The sequence below is a fragment of the Dermochelys coriacea genome, chromosome 4 (genome assembly GCF_009764565.3).
Source record: "Dermochelys coriacea isolate rDerCor1 chromosome 4, rDerCor1.pri.v4, whole genome shotgun sequence".
Lineage (NCBI taxonomy): Eukaryota > Metazoa > Chordata > Testudines > Dermochelyidae > Dermochelys > Dermochelys coriacea.
This window is the reverse complement of record NC_050071.1, coordinates 31541983-31562636: the sequence shown is the minus strand read 5'-3', so window position 1 is coordinate 31562636 and position 20654 is coordinate 31541983. Positions and strand designations below refer to the sequence as shown.

General features: G+C 40.0%; 1 protein-coding gene and 1 long non-coding RNA gene across 2 annotated transcripts in view; one reads left to right on the top strand and one right to left on the bottom strand.

The window, feature by feature from the left end:
• The first annotated feature begins 797 nt into the window (after window positions 1–797).
• On the top strand, window positions 798–13357 carry LOC122459947. Its single transcript, XR_006280937.1, has 3 exons — window positions 798–2081; window positions 11134–11141; window positions 13347–13357. It is a non-coding gene; the product is annotated as an uncharacterized LOC122459947 (long non-coding RNA).
• ARHGEF38 (Rho guanine nucleotide exchange factor 38) overlaps window positions 2551–20654 on the bottom strand; it is a 57054-nt gene continuing 38950 nt past the window's right edge. Inside the window, exons 11-14 of the mRNA XM_038400640.2 lie at window positions 19480–19620; window positions 17575–17773; window positions 17160–17416; window positions 2551–6841 (exon numbers count right to left, since the gene is read on the bottom strand). Of these exons, the coding sequence (XP_038256568.2) occupies window positions 6656–6841; window positions 17160–17416; window positions 17575–17773; window positions 19480–19620 (783 nt within the window). The 3' untranslated portion in view covers window positions 2551–6655. The remainder of the gene's footprint in view (window positions 6842–17159; window positions 17417–17574; window positions 17774–19479; window positions 19621–20654) is intronic.

The window sequence follows — 20654 nt, the reverse complement described above, 5'->3', positions numbered from 1 at the left end:
CATGTGCATTGGTCGGGCTGGACAGTCTCTACGTAGAGGAGTGAGTGGACACAAATCAGACATCAAGAATTATAACATTCAAAAACCAGTTGGAGAACACTTCAATCTCTCTGGTCACTCGATTACAGACCTAAGAGTGGCTATCCTTCAACAAAAAAGCTTCAAAAACAGACTCCAACGAGAGACTGCTGAATTGGAATTAATTTGCAAACTGGATACAATTAATTTAGGCTTGAATAGAGACTGGGAATGGATGAGTCAATACACAAAGTAAAACTATTTCCCCATGGTATTTCTCCCCCCCCACCCCACCCCCCACTGTTCCTCAGATATTCTTGTTAACTGATGGAAATAGTCTACCTTGCCTGTCACCATGAAAAGTTTCACTCCTTCCCCCCCCCGCTGCTGGTGATGGCTTATCTTAAGTGTTCACTCTCCTTACAGTGTGTCCGATAAACCCATTGTTTCATGTTCTCTGTGTGTGTATATCAATCTCCCCTCTGTTTTTTCCACCAAATGCATTCGATGAAGTGAGCTGTAGCTCACGAAAGCTTGTGCTCTAATAAATTTGTTAGTCTCTAAGGTGCCACAAGTACTCCTTTTCTTTTTGCGAATACAGACTAACACGGCTGCTACTCTGTAACCCAATTTGAAATACCACTAAAGCAGCTCACCTAGGTATAGTTTAATGCTGTTACAATTGTATTATCTGATAGGGAGTTGGTGCTAAGTTGCCCCTCTTCTCTTTCTTTTTGGAATATTAATTAATATTAATATTAATTAAAATTATTTAATAATAATATTAAATCCTTAATACAAGTCTGTCTCTTCCCATCTATCAGGCCAGGTCTACCTTCGAAAGAATTTGCTGATATAACTATACCAGTAAACCCCACCAGTAGAGAGACAGATAGTATCAGCAAAAGAGTTCTTTGGTATAGATTGTACCAGTTTCCTAAATGAAATAAGCTATACTAGCAAAAGGACTTTTTTGATCATGTAACTGCATCAACACTAGGAAGGCGTTTTGCTGGTATAAATGTGTAAAGATTAACTCCCCTGACATTATATCATCAACAGTTTCTAGTATAGACCTGGCCTGGGGCAAATGCTTAACCTGAACTCATCACACACAAACTGTTGGAAAACAATAGAATGCAGGAAACACTGGCTTCTCTGCTTTAGGAAGCATAGTCAGGACAGAAGGAATTAAAATTCCACCTGTCTGCAAGAAGGGAATGTTCATTTTACAGTGTTGTTCAATGGAACGTTCCTTACCGGCCAAGGAATCTGTTCCATGACAAGTACAAGGCTCCAGAACTGTCATAAAGTGTGATCTATTATTTAGAGACTGGAGACCAGGACTTTGAGGTTCTAGGTAGACTTTGATTACTGTGTCGGTTAGAAGTAACAGCATCTCTCTGCCTTAGTCCAGGTCTCACTACAAATGTTTGTCAGCATAGCTGTGTGGTCAGGATGTGGAAAAAACTCACCCTGTAGCCGACATAGCTATGCTAGCAAAACGCCCAGTGTAGTTGTAGTCATGCCAACAGCAGAGTGCTGCTTTTGGCATAGTCATTTGGGGAGGTGCTATTACTATACTGACAGGTAAAACACCATCTGTCTACGTTAGGTGGGTCTGCAATAGGGAGCTCTGCTGGTACAAGTATACCAATAGAGCTATACTGGCAAAGCATTTGTAGTATGGCTGTGGCTTTAGCTTATCCATCTTATAAATAGGTGGTCTACTATTTTCCTTCCTCTGAGAGGTGTTGGGAGGCTTATTCTTCAGAAATGGCCACATTCTGATCACTTTGCTTTCGCTGAATGCTACTTTATAAGTGGTTCTGCAGGAAGTAATTGGGAATCTTACGGTGCAAAGTGCTATTCATTGTGAGTAAGTGTATCAGAATCTGGCACAAAGTTCTGTGAAAGCTGGGAGTGAAACATGCTTTTCGCTATTACAACTCATGATTGATCCTAGAGTAAAACAGAACTAATAATATTCACAAATCAGGAGCCTAGATTACAACTAGGGAAGGACAGAACCAAACTAACTGCTCCCCAGCAGTTTTCTCAGTGTAAACTTTGTTCAGTGCCTAAATGGAACTTTATAAATACTGATAGATTGATAAGATAGATAGATATAGACAAATGCAGTGTATTATCTGTTTGAAGCAACTGTTCATTTCCTCTGCTCTGCTACCATCGTGATCACAACATTATCTCCAGTTGATAACAGAACGGAAAATAGGTCTTGGATTTATGTTCTATTGTGACACCATGCTTCAGGCAGAAATGTATTATTTTTAAAAGAAGACAACACAAAAGTGCAAAAATATATCTTTATTATTACAATAATTTTAAAGGAGAATTTAAAAATTTGTGTGCAAACAAGATTGCTATAAATGGAATTTACAATAATAAATCTGGATTCACTCAGCATTGTCATAATATTTTCTATTGCAATTATTGAGTCTATTCCTGCAGCCCTTTCTCATATAGGAAACCCAACCCCACACACACTGGGCCTATTATGTGCATTTTTTCTGAGCTTTCATAAAGTAAAGCAGGAGTGTTTTTGAAGTTTCCACATAGATGCTAACACACTGAAATGTATTAATTTAAAAACAAGTATTGCAAGGAATAATTCTCAATGTTTTTTTCCCAGAAAAAGTGAATAATATCCTGTCTAGGACAGGGACCACAAATACCCCAAACAAAAGGAAGATAGTCCAGTAGGTGGTTACCAAAGATAAAACTTGATTCCCTGGCTTTTTTTGACTTTGGAATCTACTGGGCTTGAAATTGCTGTGCAGAGCACAATGGCATCACTTTAAAAAAAAAATTCTATCGAAGAAGAAACACTGTGACAACATTGGCGCCCAGTTCGACAAACACTTAAGCAAGTTCATAATCCCCTTGATTTAAAGTAAGTACAGTGCTGTGCTTAAGTATTTGCAGGATTGGTGCCTTATTGGTTTACTAAACTGGAGCCTACTCTTACTCCATTGAGGTCAATGAAAGTTTTGTCATTGATTAACAGGAGTACGCCCTTGGAATAATGAAGTCATGTCTACATTAGAAAAAAATTGCCTTTCCCCCCATCACACCTTTACTAAAACCAGTTCGCTTCCACTGATGTTAGCAATATAGGGAACCCTAATGTACATGGGTATCTAGAGTTTTAAGCACTGTCTCAACTAGATCTGCTTTAGGCAGGTCCCATTAGAATTTTTGCCAAATTCCTCCAGTGTAGGCAAGGTATTAATTCGGACAGCTTATCATCATCATCTTGGCAATGCTCTTGGCTTGAATTTATTTTAAAAACAGATAAAAGTTGGAAAAATAAATATATTTTCATTCATTTATAATAGTTAAAACTGAACAAGGTTTCAGAAATGATCAAAGCCAGTCCCATCAGTCAATACGGAGTACATTACAAATGAAACTTTTTGTGACTCCAAAGTGATTGTGGTTGATGGAAGAAAGCGGATATAATTCAAGCTATATAGATTATTTTTATCCTAAAATATACAAAATATATTCTGTGCACCAGCAGCTAAGGCTGGAGTTTTCAAAAGGGCCTGAGGGAATAGGCTCCCAAATCCCAGTGAAATTCAGTAGGGCTTAGGTGTCCAACTCCCTCAGATTCCTTTGAAAAGCCCATCTTTTAATACTAAGTACAGTCCTTCATTCCTTGTGAAATCAAGACACTTAGGCCAAGATTTTCAAAAGTGACTAGTGATTTTGGCTGCAATTTTTTTATATCAATTTGAGACACCTGAAAAATGGCTGATATTCAGAGACCTTTAAGGTGGCTCAAGCTAGGCACCCGAACACTGAGGCATCCAAAATCACTAGTCCCTTTTAAATATCTTGCTCCCTAGTTCTTTCGTTTAACTACAGTCCTGAGCATACAAAGCTTCATCACTGTGCTTGTAGGAGCTTATTAAGCCTATTACACACAATTCAGCTACTTTAAAACACTTTTCAGCTACTGCAGATAGCAGATCTTCTCTAATTAAGATATTCTGAAATATAAGACATGCTGAGAAACTTCTTGTGGGGGATCTTTCCAATAACAAACCTTTTTTTGGTTTTAAGTGCAAAATTAGTGCAATTTATTTATTGGAGTATATTCAGCTCTACCCACAAGGTTTTGAGCCCCATAGTCCCCATTAAATATAATGAAGGTTGCGCAGCAGCAAGCTGACATAACAGTCGACCCAAAGGTTTTTTTGTTTTTTACTTGACAGAAAGACAATATTATTTACAATATCAACTGCATTCTGAACGGATCGAATAGGATGGTAACATTTGTTGAAGGGATGGGCACATTCCACTAATGGAAATTGCAACAGCTAGGTACAATCCTGTGCATCACAAATAAGGCAGTGTAACCACATCGTTAATTATTTATCATTTGGATTGTGATCGATCACAGAAGTTCAAATACCAAAATCTGTATGTCCACACTAGTGAACTTTTCTCAAGCCATTTCTGTCATACAATGTACAGAGCGCTAAAGTTCTTCCATGACCTGCCACACCTTTCCTCTTCTGCGAATTCAACAAGTTTCTCTCCCTTGGAAAAATTAAAGCTAGATTTTTCTTTTAAGAGACCTCTTTGTTTGCACTTCATGAACAATCCTAACCTCTCTCATCCTTCTTTCGCTGGTAGTCTCCTTTTATTCTGAATCCTATTAAATGGTTTCATTCATTTTATCTTTAAATGCTACATTTGGGCTCGGGGAGCAGGAAACTTGCAGTCAGTGGCTTTATTATGACTGTTGCCTAAACGTATAGTTGACTATGAAGGCTGATAATCAATTTTCATAGTATTGTCACTATCACAGTCAGTCATCAATGATGTTGTGGGACAGAAAATACCTGACAGGGGCTTATGTTAGTAGGTCACCATTTCAGGTCAGAGGTGGGCTACGGTCTTATCTGATGACTAGGGTAGTCCATAGGAGTCTTTCCATTGATTTCCATGTGTAATTAATAGGAATCTATAAGAGCAGTACTGCAGTGATCACTTCTTTCCACATAATTTTGTATTTCTGTATTCACTGGTGATATCAAAGTATTTAAAGCTACTTTAGTGATCAAAGGTTGGCCCCTAATCCTGCAAACACTAGAAAATCTAATTATTGCACAGTCAAATACATTAAGTTTTTTCCACTGTACAATCTAATGGTCATATAGTCCAAGATTAATAGAAACATCTGAAGGAGATACTGTGCCACACTGTGAGTCCTGGCACCTAGATGCACTTCCTCAAGGCTGTTGTCTCAATGATTAGTCATGCACCCCCAAAGGGGTCACATATGCAATAAAGCAGTGGTTATCAAACTTTTTTTATTTGTGGTCCACTAAAAAATGTTAAATGGAGGTGAAATTTCTGAAAATTCAATCTGTGGTCCATGAACCGTACCACTGAAGTCTTAGACTGAAAACTGACTGAACAGAATTCAACTATAAATGTTGCATGTGCTCTCAGCACAGCATTTGACGCAATGTGAGAACGGGCACTAAACTGTGGGCTTCTATGGTAACAACAACACTTCCAGGTTTTGACCTGTAGGTGGGAGTAGTCACATACTTTTGATTGATCAGAAAAACTGAATGCCTTTTCTGGAATCTGAAACTTTATTTTCATAGTCATCTTTCGCAGACCCCTTAGACATAGTCTGGGGACCCCTAAGGGTCCACAGACTTCAGATTGGAAACCACTGCAATAAGGCATTCAAATGAAGTCACCACTTGATTTTATTTTAAAGTCTAATAATTGCAAAAAAATCAGGATTTGTCAATGTGCAGATCTCCAAATATAAACATATTAATGGGGCATATATCTAGAGCTATATGGTACAGATTTAAGTTATGAAAAATTACACATTGTGCATACTAAATATGTCATTATCAAAAGATAACTTGCTTATTTCTCAACCAATTTTTTTTATTCCAAATTTGGCAAAGTGCACTTTTCTGAGTAAAAGTTAGGTACTTGCCAGGTTTTAAGTTTTAAAACAGCTCTTTTTGAGTGATCAAGTACCAAAAAGGACAATGTTCTTAAAAGACAACTTTTTTCATCTCTAATAATTGATAAATGACTCCATGGACTTCCTGTAAATGTTCACAGCCCAAAAGTAAAGTTCTGAGAATTAATAGGGAGTTGGGATGGAATAGTCATCTCAATCTGAACAATAGAGTCTTTACGGCTATTCTGATGACACAATTTATCCTTTTCCAAGGTTAATTCTCTTGGGTTCACATATTATTTGCTAAGTATGTTGGAGAGGCACTCCTAGAAAGGTATACGTTTAGCTGTGCTTTTTATTTATGTGTTAACTCCTGACTTATGAAGTATAGTACTAAGAGAGTGAATGAATGAGTAAAGAAATAGCAAGCTCTCCAGGACATTCATCAGAGAGAATCTTGTTAAACACTTCCTCTTCCTCAGGTCTTGACAAAGTAATGGTTTTTAGCATGCAGGAGTTCTCAGTGTAGCCTATGTACCTCTCCAGATATTATAGCTGGGTTATAAATCACTTGTGCGTTCACTCTGCTTGCTGTAAATTAGAACAGATTATTATTTTGACTATGAGTCACTATTTCAGAGAAACTGGTCCTAACAATCCTTTCTGTTCCTATGCATATGTCATCTTTCCAAGGTAATTAGCAGGTACATATCCTTTCTGTCCTTTGGCTTCTGCTAACCACCATTCTTTATTGCCGCTCAGGTCAGAAAACTGGAGTATCCGAACCCGCTGGTACTCCTGAAGGCTGAGTTCCTGATGGCTTCTTGCTTGAAATGCATAAACAGCATAGAAAGTCTGAAAAAAGAACCAACCAGCAGAAATGAAACCTGAACTGATACAATTTAACAATATTATGTCCCACTAATTTATTTTAATATATAAAATGTACTCAGAAGTGGTACATTTTATATAAAAAAGGCAATTCATACGAAATAAACTTGATAATTTCAACAAAAAGACCCAACAAAATCTGCTGTAACAGGGTATTCTCGCCTTGTAAGAGTAGATGGGGACAGAAGACCCCATTCCAGGAAGTTGGAATGAACAAAGGTCCAGAAAATGGCCTGGTAGCAGAAGAAGGGAAGTGATCCCAGGGAATTAGGAGTAGAATGGGAGGAAAATCCCAGGACACTGTTCCTTTAAGGGCCTGGTGTCAGGAGCCCTATAGTGTGGGTTAGGGCTCCCCTCTCTTTCAGTGTATCAAAAGGAATTTTCTGGTGAAGGGGCAGCATATAGGCTACCTTCTCCCTCAGAACAAAGATGAGCTACAGCTGCTTCGGCTGGCCCCCAGCTGTAAGGAGGTTGAACACTGAAACTGACAATGGAGGATGTGAGGAGAGAGAAAGTTGCCTTGGTCTACGAAGGAGAAGAAGTAGGGGGATGAGGAATGGCCTTAGATAAGGAGAAAGGGGAAAAAAATACTCAATATATCAGAATTTAAAGAAGTAATTAAATGAAAAACAGGATAAAAGTCAACATTTCATAATAGTCAAATCAGTGACAGAAGATGTGAAAATAGGAGATGTTAACCCAACCAAAATGGCAGAATGGATAAAACAAAGTGTTGGTGATGTATAAAAAGCTAAAAGAATGCAGGATGGAGCTCTATTGATAAAATGTACACATAAGGAGCAAGCTGAAAAACTTATAAAAATGTAACCTTAGAGAAAATGAAGGTTACTCATCAACTGGCTAAATTCCTGACTGAAGCAAGAGGGTGACGTATGGAGTGCCACTAGGATTGTCTGAGGAGGATATAAAAAAGACAGGTTTCAGAGTAGCCGCCGTGTTAGTCTGTATTCGCAAAAAGAAAAGGAGTACTTGTGGCACCTTAGAGACTAACAAATTTATTAGAGCATAAGCTTTCGTGAGCTACAGCTCACTTCATCAGATGCATTTGGTGGAAAAAACAGAGGAGAGATTTATATACACACACAGAGAACATGAAACAATGGGTTTATCATACACACTGTAAGGAGAGTGATCACTTAAGATAAGCCATCAACAGCAGCAGGGGGGGGAAGGAGGAAAACCTTTCATGGTGACAAGCAAGGTAGGCCAATTCCAGCAGTTAACAAGAATATCAGAGGAACAGTGGGGGGTGGGGTGGGGGGGAGAATTACCATGGGGAAATAGTTTTACTTTGTGTAATGACTCATCCATTCCCAGTCTCTATTCAAGCCTAAGTTAATTGTATCCAGTTTGCAAATTAATTCCAATTCAGCAGTCTCTCCTTGGAGTCTGTTTTGAAGCTTTTTTGTTGAAGGATAGCCACTCTTAGGTCTATAATCGAGTGACCAGAGAGATTGAAGTGTTCTCCAACTGGTTTTTGAATGTTATAATTCTTGACATCTGATTTGTGTCCATTCATTCTTTTACGTAGAGACTGTCCAGTTTGGCCAATGTACATGGCAGAGGGGCATTGCTGGCACATGATGGCTTATATCACATTGGTAGATGCGCAGGTGAACAAGCCTCTTATAGTGTGGCTGATGTGATTAGGCCCTATGATGGTATCCCCTGAATAGATATGTGGACAGAGTTGGCAACGGGCTTTGTTGCAAGGATAGGTTCCTGGGTTAGTGGTTCTGTTGTGTGGTGTGTGGTTGCTGGTGAGTATTTGCTTCAGATTGGGGGGCTGTCTGTAAGCAAGGACTGGCCTGTCTCCCAAGATGTGTGAGAGTGATGGGTCGTCCTTCAGGATAGGTTGTAGATCCTTGATGATGCGTTGGAGAGGTTTTAGTTGGGGGCTGAAGGTGATGGCTAGTGGCGTTCTGTTATTTTCTTTGTTGGGCTTGTCCTGTAGTAGGTGACTTCTGGGTACTCTTCTGGCTCTGTCAATCTGTTTCTTCACTTCAGCAGGTGGGTATTGTAGTTGTAGGAATGCATGATAGAGATCTTGTAGGCGTTTGTCTCTGTCTGAGGGGTTGGAGCAAATGCGGTTATATCGTAGAGCTTGGCTGTAGACAATGGATCGTGTGGTATGATCTGGATGAAAGCTAGAGGCATGTAGGTAGGAATAGCGGTCAGTAGGTTTCCGATATAGGGTGGTGTTTATGTGACCATCGCTTATTAGCACCGTAGTGTCCAGGAAGTGGATCTCTTGTGTGGACTGGTCCAGGCTGAGGTTGATGGTGGGATGGAAATTGTTGAAATCCTGGTGGAATTCCTCAAGGGCTTCTTTTCCATGGGTCCAGATGATGAAGATGTCATCAATGTAGCGCAAGTAGAGTAGGGGCATTAGGAGACGAGAGCTGAGGAAGCATTGTTCTAAGTCAGCCATAAAAATGTTGGCATACTGTGCGACCATGCGGGTACCCATTGCAGTGCTGCTGACTTGAAGGTATACATTGTCCCCAAATGTGAAATAGTTATGGGTGAGGACAAAGTCACAAAGTTCAGCCACCAGGTTAGCCGTGACATTATCAGGGATACTGTTCCTGACGGCTTGTAGCCCATCTTTGTGTGGAATGTTGGTGTAGAGGGCTTCTACATCCATAGTGGCTAGGATGGTGTTTTTAGGAAGATCACCAATGGACTGTAGTTTCCTCAGGAAGTCACTGGAACAACTCTGACATCATAATCAAAAAGACAAAGGAGGTGCTGTCGTCATCATGAATAGGTCGGAGTATGAACAAGAGGCTACTAGGCAGCTCTCCAACACCACTTTCTACAAGCCATTACCCTCTGATCCCACTGAGAGTTACCAAAAGAAACTACAGCATTTGCTCAAGAAACACCCTGAAAAAGCACAAGAACAAATCCGCACAGACACAGTCCATTGGTGATCTTCCTAAAAACACCATCCTAGCCACTATGGATGTAGAAGCCAGCGGAACTGCGATGGGTTCCCGCATGGCCCCACAGTATGCCAACATTTTTATGGCTGACTTAGAACAATGCTTCCTCAGCTCTCGTCTCCTAATGCCCCTACTCTACTTGCGCTACATTGATGACATCTTCATCATCTGGACCCATGGAAAAGAAGCCCTTGAGGAATTCCACCATGATTTCAACAATTTCCATCCCACCATCAACCTCAGCCTGGACTAGTCCACACAAGAGATCCACTTCCTGGACACTACGGTGCTAATAAGCGATGGTCATATAAACACCACCCTATATCGGAAACCTACTGACCGCTATTCCTACCTACATGCCTCTAGCTTTCATCCAGATCATACCACATGATCCATTGTCTACAGCCAAGCTCTACAATATAACCGCATTTGCTCCAACCCCTCAGACAGAGACAAACACCTACAAGATCTCTATCATGCATTCCTACAACTACAATACCCACCTGCTGAAGTGAAGAAACAGATTGACAGAGCCAGAAGAGTACCCAGAAGTCACCTACTACAGGACAGGCCCAACAAAGAAAATAACAGAAGGCCACTAGCCATCACCTTCAGCCCCCAACTAAAACCTCTCCAACGCATCATCAAGGATCTACAGCCTATCCTGAAGGACGACCCATCACTCTCACAGATCTTGGGAGACAGGCCAGTCCTTGCTTACAGACAGCCCCCCAATCTGAAGCAAATACTCACCAGCAACCACACACCACACAACAGAACCACCAACCCAGGAACCTATTCTTGCAACAAAGCCTGTTGCCAACTCTGTCCACATATCTCTTCAGGGACACCATCATAGGGCCTAATCACATCAGCCACACTATCAGAGGCTCGTTCACCTGCGCATCTACCAATGTGATATATGCCATCATGTGCCAGCAATGCCCCTCTGCCATGTACATTGGTCAAACTGGACAGTCTCTACGTAAAAGAATGAATGGACACAAATCAGACGTCAAGAATTATAACATTCAAAAACCAGTTGGAGAACACTTCAATCTCTCTGGTCACTCGATCACAGACCTAAGAGTGGCTATACTTCAACAAAAAAGCTTCAAAAACAGACTCCAACGAGAGACTGCTGAATTGGAATTAATTTGCAAACTGGATACAATTAACTTAGGCTTGAATAGAGACTGGGAATGGATGAGTCATTACACAAAGTAAAACTATTTCCCCATGTTATTTCTCCCCCACCACCCCACCCCACCCCCCACTGTTCCTCAGATATTCTTGTTAACTACTGGAAATAGCCTACCTTGCTTGTCACCATGAAAGGTTTTCCTCCTTTCCCCCCTCCGCCCCGCTGCTGGTGATGGCTTATTTTAAGTGATCACTCTCCTTACAGTGTGTATCATAAACCCATTGTTTCATGTTCTCTGTGTGTATATATCAATCTCCCCTCTGTATTTTCCACCAAATGCATCCAATGAAGTGAGCTGTAGCTCACGAAAGCTTATGCTCTAATAAATTTGTTAGTCTCTAAGGTGCCACAAGTACTGCTTTTCTTTTTATAAAAAAGACAATAGGCAAAGAAAGTATTGTTTGTTAAATGACTATTTAGTGGGAGAAAACCAGCCATTTTATTTACAGCTGTACACATAACACTTTGTCAGTCATAATGGGGTAGCCTGACCTAATGGTCAGAAACAGGGGCAGCATCAGGGTCAGATTCAAAAGTCATACCATAGATCAAAGCCAGAGTAAGGAGGCATGCCAAAGAGGTCAATGCTAGGGTCAGAATCAATAGCCACACCAAGGATTAAGACAGAATTGGAGTGAGATGAGACACCAAGGGTAAAGTTGGAGTCACTGGAATTAGGGTGAGGAACCAGCAGCAGGAACTTGGACTCAGGAGTCTGTTCAGCAGGAAGCCCAACAACTAGTTGCTCAGCCATAGAGTGGGACAGCAGCAGAAAGCTTCATGCCTGTGTGGTGTCCAAGCAGAAGTCTGCTGCCAATCACTGGACCCAGCTGAGTAAGTAGGTGTAGCCTCTGACAGCGAGATGTTAGCTGCAGGTCCCTCTGACTTGGTGGTGCAGTGGGTAAGGCTCTTGAGTAGCAACCCCACAGACGGGGTCTGAGTATTATACCACCTGACATGCTTAATGGAGGGATGATCCTTTCTAGGATCCAACTGTGGTATATATTGTTCTATATTTTCCCTTCCCCACCCTTGTGAAGAGCTATGATTGTTAGAAATTTAGACATGCACCAGCCATTTGTAAGGGAACAAAGAGGTGGAAGAAACAGAACCTAGTTGCACAGTGCTGCATATAAAGGATGTACAGTAGGAGAAGGAGCTAGAGAAATACAAACAATTATAATTATTCAAAAATTATCATATGTTGAGGCTGCCAAAAGGTAAGCACTGCAGAAAATAAAAAAAGAAAAATATGTAAGTAAGAGAAAAGATGTACATGGGCAGCAGAACACATCGCTGGGCAGGGAGGAGAGTGTGAGAGGAATGGTAGATGATATATTGCTTATAAAGGGAAGTTTATAACATTCATTAAGAAGTAATTAACTGCATCTTGCAGATGTGGAGGAAAAAAATGAAAGGATTAAAATCATAGCAAAAGCAGCAGAAAAATATCTAAAAATAGGCAATCTCTCCACAGACCGTATTCACCCACTTTTAAATGAAGGCAATAATACAGCTTATTAAAGGTTTCAATGATCCTTAGCTGGAATCCTTATAGTTTAATAATGTATGGAGAGGAATGTGATAATGTGTGCAAGAAACATAGCTAATAAGTAAACTTGTGTTCAATCTACCAGGATATGATATACTCTATAGGAATCAAGTGGCCCCCAGAGGAAGGGGCAGGGGGTCTGTACATTTATAAAAGACTTAGCTATGTCAAAAGGGTGTGCAAAAGCTAAGTTTTTAGTATGATGCTACTGAGATTCCCATGCAGAACAGAAACACTTATATATAGATTTTTGTTTATAATCCATGTAAAAATTAGTTATCTTAGAACTAGAAAAAATAGTTATTAATGTAGAAAACCTACTCACAATTTGTGGATATTATAATAGTCATAATGAGCAATGGGAAAGTAAGAAAACTATGCTTAAAACAATTTATTGATCTGCATAACCTGGTGCTACTGAATGCAGACGCACCTTCTAGATTTAATTCAGTGAATAGCTCTGTTTCTGTTTTGGATCCAGGAACTACAACAAATAACGTAGTGAGTAAATGCAGCTGGGAATTTTTTAAAGAAGACAAAATGGGAAGTGTACCAAGGTTGAGGAAATGTCAACAACACAGAAAGAATTACTAGATTGAATTTTCAAAAAGTTGACTGGGACTTTTTCGAAATTAAATGTGACGAATATTTTTGCAGTAAGTATTCAAGTAGCAACCTAGGAGAATTCTATGATGTTATAATAAAAAGAATTACAGCAGCAGCTGATCTGGCCCCCCAATGTAGAAACCCTGTTCCCTGGTGGAATGAGAATTGCAAATTAGCAATCAAGGAAAAAAATAAGGCATACAATCAAACAAAACACACAATTAGTAAAGACTTAATGAATTATAAAAGGTGTAAGGTGGTGGCACAAAGGATTATAAAAAAAAATACAAAAAAAGTTGGAGAAATTTCTGTGGGAAATTGACAAAGATTCAAATCTTTCAGAAATATAAGCAAACTCACAGAATGAATGGAATTCAAAGTAAAAGTAAATGTATAGCTGTTCTTATTGTAAATAATGAAACTGAGGTCTCCAATTTAGGAAAAGCAGACATTTTAGCAAAAGAATTCCAAAAGATCAGTACTGATCTGATTCAAAACAATGAGTTTCATGAAAAAAAAAAAGGAGGTTTATTGAGGATAACTGTGAACTGTTAAATGGCGGGAGAGAATATACTGATGATGCATTAAAAATGTAGTATGCAGGGGCTTATTGTAGCCATTAGGAAAAGGAAAAATAGAGCACCAGGTAAAGATAATATAAGTAATGAAATGCTTTAATACAGGTCAGAAGGGAGTCTAAAGATTCTATTGCAGTTAATATAATGATATAATGGAAAAGGAGTGCTGCCAATAGAATAGAAACAAGTTTTGCTGAGACCAGTTAGGAACCAGGCAAGGTACATACAAGACCAGATACTTATAGGCCGATTGCCCTCACATCGGGGAAAATAAGGAGGAAAATGATAAATGTAAGATAGTGAAATGCTTGGAGAAAAATGAGGTACAAAGTGGTTTCAGGAAAGGAAGATGCACAGTTGAGACTAGAAATGGAGGTATGAAAAAATATAAGGACTAAGAACTTCATGATAATCTGCCTAGACAGTGGAAAAGCAGATTACATGTTATGGAGAGAAGGGAAGGCCTCCTATATAAAGTAGTCAAAATTGGAATAAAAGGTAGAATGTTTGGTGGATAAGGGACTTGAACTATACAAGTCAGAGTGAGAACAGCTTTATCAAAAATGTACAGGCTTACCTTACAAATGGAACTCCACAAGGGAGAGTTATCAGCCCTACTTTGTGTTCCATTATGATAAATGACCTCCCAGAAAGTATGCAATGGGAATAGGTATTTCTTTTTTCACAGACGACTGTGCTATATGGACTAAACATAAAAGACTTAGAGTAGCCATGGAAAAGACAAATTAAGCATTCCAGAGAATTTCCAAGTGGGGAAATAGGGATATAAATTCTCACTTGCAAAAACCAAGAGAATACTTTTAACAAGGAAGAAAATTAGGGAAGAATGTGAAAAAGTCAGATAGTTCAAAAGTTTATGTTCCTTGGAGCAATGTTTGATGATAAATTAACGTGGAAAGGACACATAGATAATATCATACAAAAGTGTAAAGTTGGATGAACTTACTTAAAAATGTAACTGGAAACAAATGGGGTACCGATAAGACTGTATTGACGATGTACAGAGCATTGATAAGAGATGTGCAATGGGCTGCAACTGTAATTTTATCTGATTCCTGGTCAGTCATGATGACAATCAGAACAGGAACTTCAGAAAGTCAAAATGCCATAAGAAATGAAATAATGTTCCTAACTACGGAAATAATGCAAGCAGATGTCTCTATAACAATAGCCATGGGCAGCGAGTATAATAGGCCAGACTCCCAGTTGCAGGGTTTGGCAGCAAAGTTTTTGTTTTATTATGCCCCATGAAGGTTCAGGGGCACTGAGGAGGCACATACCCCTCCTGAGCCGCCCTGGAACCTGCATGGGGCATATCAAAAGCATCTTCTAACAGATGCTTTTCCCCTGGGTGGGTTGGGTCTGGGGAGGGGAGGGGAGGCATGGCATGGCATGGCACGGCTTTGTCCAGCCCAGGGCTCCTCTTGGCTGGGGAGGGAGGATGCTTTGGGCTTCGGCCAGCCCGGGGCTCCACCAGCCGAGGGGAGGGGGATACTCTGGGCTGCACTGTGGCCAGCCCAGGGCTCCTCCGGGTGGAGGGCAGGGCACTCCAGACTGCGCTGGCCTGGGGCTTCTCCAGCTAAGGGGGAGTTGCTCAGGGCTTCTCTGGGTGGGGGAAGAGGAGGCAGGGGGTCTCGAGACTCTGGCCATGGGCAGAAGGGGCGGAGCCAGGGGCTAGGCTCCCCAAAGGGGAGCTCCACCCACCGCTCATGACAATAGCATGGATTCCAGTACATAGTAGAATACCTAGAAATGAGATGGCTGACAGAACAGCAAAACATGCTCTAAAAAAATGAGGAGGTACATTTTAAGATAACCTTAAATAGACAAGAATTCAAAAATGTGATCATAAAGGAGGTTGCAAAGGAGTGGCAAGAACTATGAACTAAGGAAACAAAAGGATGAAGGTTCTATGATGTATGCTAAAAAAGCAAAGATAGTACTTATATTCCACAATCATGGTAGAAAAAATGAAGTAGTAATTTTTAAAGTGTTAACAGGTCATTTTGCCTTACTGGTAAGTTAAACTTATTAAAAAGACATAAAGACAGGCTGTGTAAAGTGTGCAAAACCAAAGAAATTGTTGATCATGTTCTTTGGCACTGTTGGCAACATTCTAGGCAAAGAAATTTTCTTTATAAAAAATTGAGTTGGCTTGAAATCAAATTTTTCCCTAAAGGGACTAGTGAGAATGTCAGGGAAATGGAATAGTGCAAAAAAGGCCTTGCTGTGTTTTCTTAAGGATACTAGAGAGTGAATAGATTTAAAAAAACCCCAAACTTGGCCAATAATGAATGAAGAAAGTGGTGGCCATAGCCTCAGGTAATGAGGGTGCTGTATCAAAAACAACAACCGAGACAGTGAAAAAGAGGGAAGTCAGGGTTAGAGGGCTGAGCTCCAGCCTGAAAGGCTGGGACTGGTGGCTTTGAGTAGTGCAGCCTAGGAAAGAGGAAGAGCTATAGATATGGCAGAAGAACCATGGCTGAGTATGAATTTTTATGTTATTGTTATGGACTTTATTTTGGGACCTCTAAGGATTGCTTGAACATTTTCTGTTATTAAACTAGCCCTAGGTGTGGGGTGCTGTGAGCCATAATGGAGACTAGTGTAGTTCTTTTAAGGGGTCCACAAGTGGGGGGCTAACAGGAGCAAAATGCTTGCAGCACCACCCATGGCCACAAGGGGGCACATAGTACATCACCAGAAAAACCAAATTCATCCCCTTAAGTCACTGCTGAAAAAGAATCAGACTAAATAAGTAAGAATGAGCTAGGGTAGGTCCCAGGCATTTAAATCTAGCAGCTGCTAACTTGAGCACTTCAGTTCTCTCAACCACCAGATGTTCTATAAGGCACACATTGCAGCAACCTGTTCTAGATAAAGGAATAGGGTTCCTTATCAGAAAAGAATGGTCATGACCTTCTTACTAAAAATAGATGAAAACAGCAGAAGGCAGAACTAGCTGCTTTAGTGGGGATTATCCTGGCTCTCTTTGTAAGGGTGGGGAGGTGGCTTTACTGCCTAGGAGCAGCTAGAGGCATTGGGTCCCCATGGGGAGTTTCAGCTCCACTCTTCTTTCAATTCAGGATTATGGAGAAATCCCACAATTTGACCGTTAAACATTTATTACCTTTTCACACATTGTGTGGTTCATTAAAAACCCAATGAACATTACATCAGAGGAGCTGGAGGGTAAGAATGTTGTGTGAAATCCTATTGAATCCTAATAGATTAGAACAGTCCTTTTATAAACTAAGGTTGCCCCTTTAAATTGTAAGCAGTAGTGCACAATTTTTATATTTGGAATAGGAAAAACAGATATAGATAATTATGCTGCATGTATTATGCTTACATGTTGATCATCCACATCATGATCAGTCTCTGTCCCATTAATTGCAGGTTTTTCACATAGGCTATTATTAGATGAGCTGCTGTCACTCCTCTTATGTCCTAGATTTCTTGCGCTGCTATCATTGGTAGGCCGTGAAGAGACAAAAAGGCTGATATTATCGAAATCGTCATCACAGAAACTGTTTTCTGCTACATCCTTCTGCACCTTGGCTGGATTGTAGGGCTTCAGGAATGAGGAATACACATACCCTTTAAGAACTAGATATCAGATTAAAAAGAAAAGAAAAATTATTTCAAATATTTTTCAGTCACCTGTTTTTTACAAACTGTTGAGGTAAACAGATGGGCCCAGACTGAAAAGAAAATCAATAGCCAAAAGGAAAGCTGTTATTGGGATATTTGTGCAAAGGACTTACTTCCTGTGTCAACAAGCCACCTGCTTGTACTTCCAAAGGGATCCTTTTGCTCAACAACAGCCACCAGCTCACCTTCATATAAATCAATATCAAATTCCTGTGTGGCATTGCATTTGCGCTTAGCTTGATAAATTGATTCTGTGCTGTATGTGGACAATAGCTTGGATCTCTGGCTCTCTGTCTGACGTGGAGATTCAGGCTAAAAATGGGAAAAAAGAGACACACTATTAATTGGGAGCAGTGTAGTTTAAGACTTCTGGATTAACAGCTGTGTACAAAAGAAACTAATGCACACCCTGTCTGATTGCAGCAATCTATATTTGAACAGGCAGAGCATGCAATTACATACCTATTGGATAGTGAGGAGTATAATTTCCTAAACTGTGCCCTCAAGCCTGTGAGTTTTGTGTGCACAGTAGGTGTGTGTGTTCACCTGTTCGACTAATGGCTGAAACTATAGTCACTGAAGGATAAAAAAAAACTTACTGGATGTTAACTGTCAGGTATTGGTTTATGCAGTGTTGTTGTAGCTGTGTTGGTCCCAGAATATTAGAGAAACAAGGTGGGTAGGGTAATATCTTTTATTGGACCAACTTCTGTTGGTGAGGGAGACAAGCTTTGAGCTTACACATAGCTGTTCTTCAGGTCTGGGAAATGTACTCAAAGTGTCACAGCTAAATACAAGGTGGAACAGATTGTATAAGTAGTTAACACATATTTCAAGGGACCATTCAAGGTGAAATGACTCATTAACACCCCTCCAAGTCATAGGAGGAAAAGAAGAAAAAAAAGGTGGGTGGGGGGGTTAAGTGGGTTATAGATTGTAAACCATAAATCCAAGGTCTTTATTCTGTCCATCATTTTTAGTATCTAGCAAATTTATTAATTTAAGCTCCCAGGCTCATCTTTCGAAGGTGTTGTGCGGGTTTCCTGTGAGAATGAAGACGGAGAGGTCAGATACAGAGGGATCACTGTGTGAAAAGTGTTCACCCACTGTTTTTGTCTTTTATCATTTTTCTTTGTGAATTCACTCAAGCATAGTGAAATGAGACAATCACTACTCTCTCAAATGAAGTCACACAGAAAAATTATTAAAAGACAAAAACCTGTGGGTGAACACTTTCACAAAGCAATCACAGACCTGAAGAAGAACTCTGTGTAAGCTCAAAAGCTTATCTCTTTCACCAACTGAATTTGATCCAAAAAGAGGTATTAATTACTAACTCACCTTGTCTCTCTGTATCAGTGCACTTACAATTCTCATGTAAAATGACTGAAAGCATTTTGAAGTAACCCAAAAATTGGCAAACGTGTACTGAGGCCATATAACACATTACAAGGCAGGAGCCATATGACCAATAATCCCTGGACTGTGATATATGAAATGACTTTGCTATATAAAAAGAAAGGTATTAATTATTATTATATTAAGTGGGGCTCCTGCAGTTCAGTACGCTTCTGGACTACTCTGTGTGCTAGGTATGTCTGAATTCCATGGTAGATTTTTCAGCTCCTGCTCTAGCTATATAAAACCATCAAACCCACTCACAAAACAAAACAAACATAATATATGTGTGAGAATATTTAACAAGTGAAATAACTATAACTTGCATGCTTAGTCTTAGGCTGGGTCTAGACTACAGAGTTAGTGCCTGGGTGTAAATGCTTTATGTTGACATAACTACGTCAGTGTCTACACTACACTACCGTCTTACTCCCGCTGATGTAAGTGCCCTACTCCTCCAACATAATAACTCCACCTCCACAAGAGGTGTAGGGCTAATGTCGGTGTAGTTAGGACGACGCAGAGTTTGTGTGGCAAATAAATACCCAGGCCCCAGGAGAATCAAAAGATGATGTGTTTGACACACATTAAATTTTCATTGACAAAGGCATGATACTCACCTGGGTAGGGGCAGGTTTCTTCTTTTCAAAGCTCAGTTTTCTCTCAATAAATGTAGCACTGCTGTTTTCTTTTACAAAATTTAGATTGTGAAACTCTTCCATCACCTGATTTTGTAACTCACAGATACTTGAGGAAGACAGCTGCAAATACACAAGAAGATTAGATCTCATATACATTACATAGGATAGGGAGGTAAGGAACAGTAGCTCTAATCTAGTGGATCAAGCACTAGGACTCATGAAATCTGAGTTATTATTTTGATTTCTGGTAGGGCCCACAAGGAGCTTGGCATCAAGCAGATATAAAAGTAGGTATGATCCCAGCCTCAAAGAGCTTAAAATCATTGCTGTTTAGGGCTTGTCTATACACACAAGTGTTATCAGTTTAACTTAATTTAAACATGATGTAAACAGCAAAACTCAAAAGTGATACTGGGAAAATCCTCAGTGAAAACAATGCCTGGTATAAGCAGCTTCCCCAAAAACATAAAGTCCTCTTTAATGATGTAGGTAGGGCTTGTCTACAGGAGGAAGTTGCACAAGGGTAGCTAAAAGTGTAAATTTATACTGATATATTTAAACTGGTGTGGAAGGCTTATTTTGGTTTAATTAAATCTGTTTTCTAATTGACTTAAGCTAAATGGAATAAGCCACTCTTTAATGAAATAAGTGTGTCCACACTGTCTTTTGCACTGGTTTGTTATATCAATGTAAAAGTCAATTCAAGTTATGCTGGTGAAAATTCCTCATGTAGGAAAAGTCCTCACTTTCCCCTTAAATTGCAAAGCTCTGTGTTGAACCCTTGCATGGATTCTCACTTCTAGCTTGACAGGGGGTGGAAAATAGCCTGATCCTCTCCTGGAGGGAGTGCAGTGCAGCACCCAACAGTAACCTCTATGGCTTACTAAGGAGTGGGGTGGAACCTTGTGCAGATGTCAGCCAAGAGAACATGGCTTCTTCAGAGTGCTGGGGGTTGGAACTGTGGGGACAACCTTTGGACTCTCTTAGTCAAAGAGAGGACTCATCTCCTCTGGGGGGGGGAAATACAACAAAACTGTAGCATTGTTTGATATTCACTCCAAGTCAGTCATTATATTTAGATGGAGTGTTGGATCCATATCTTAGAGTTATGATTAATGCTGTGTATGAATAGAATGTTATGCAAATCAATACAC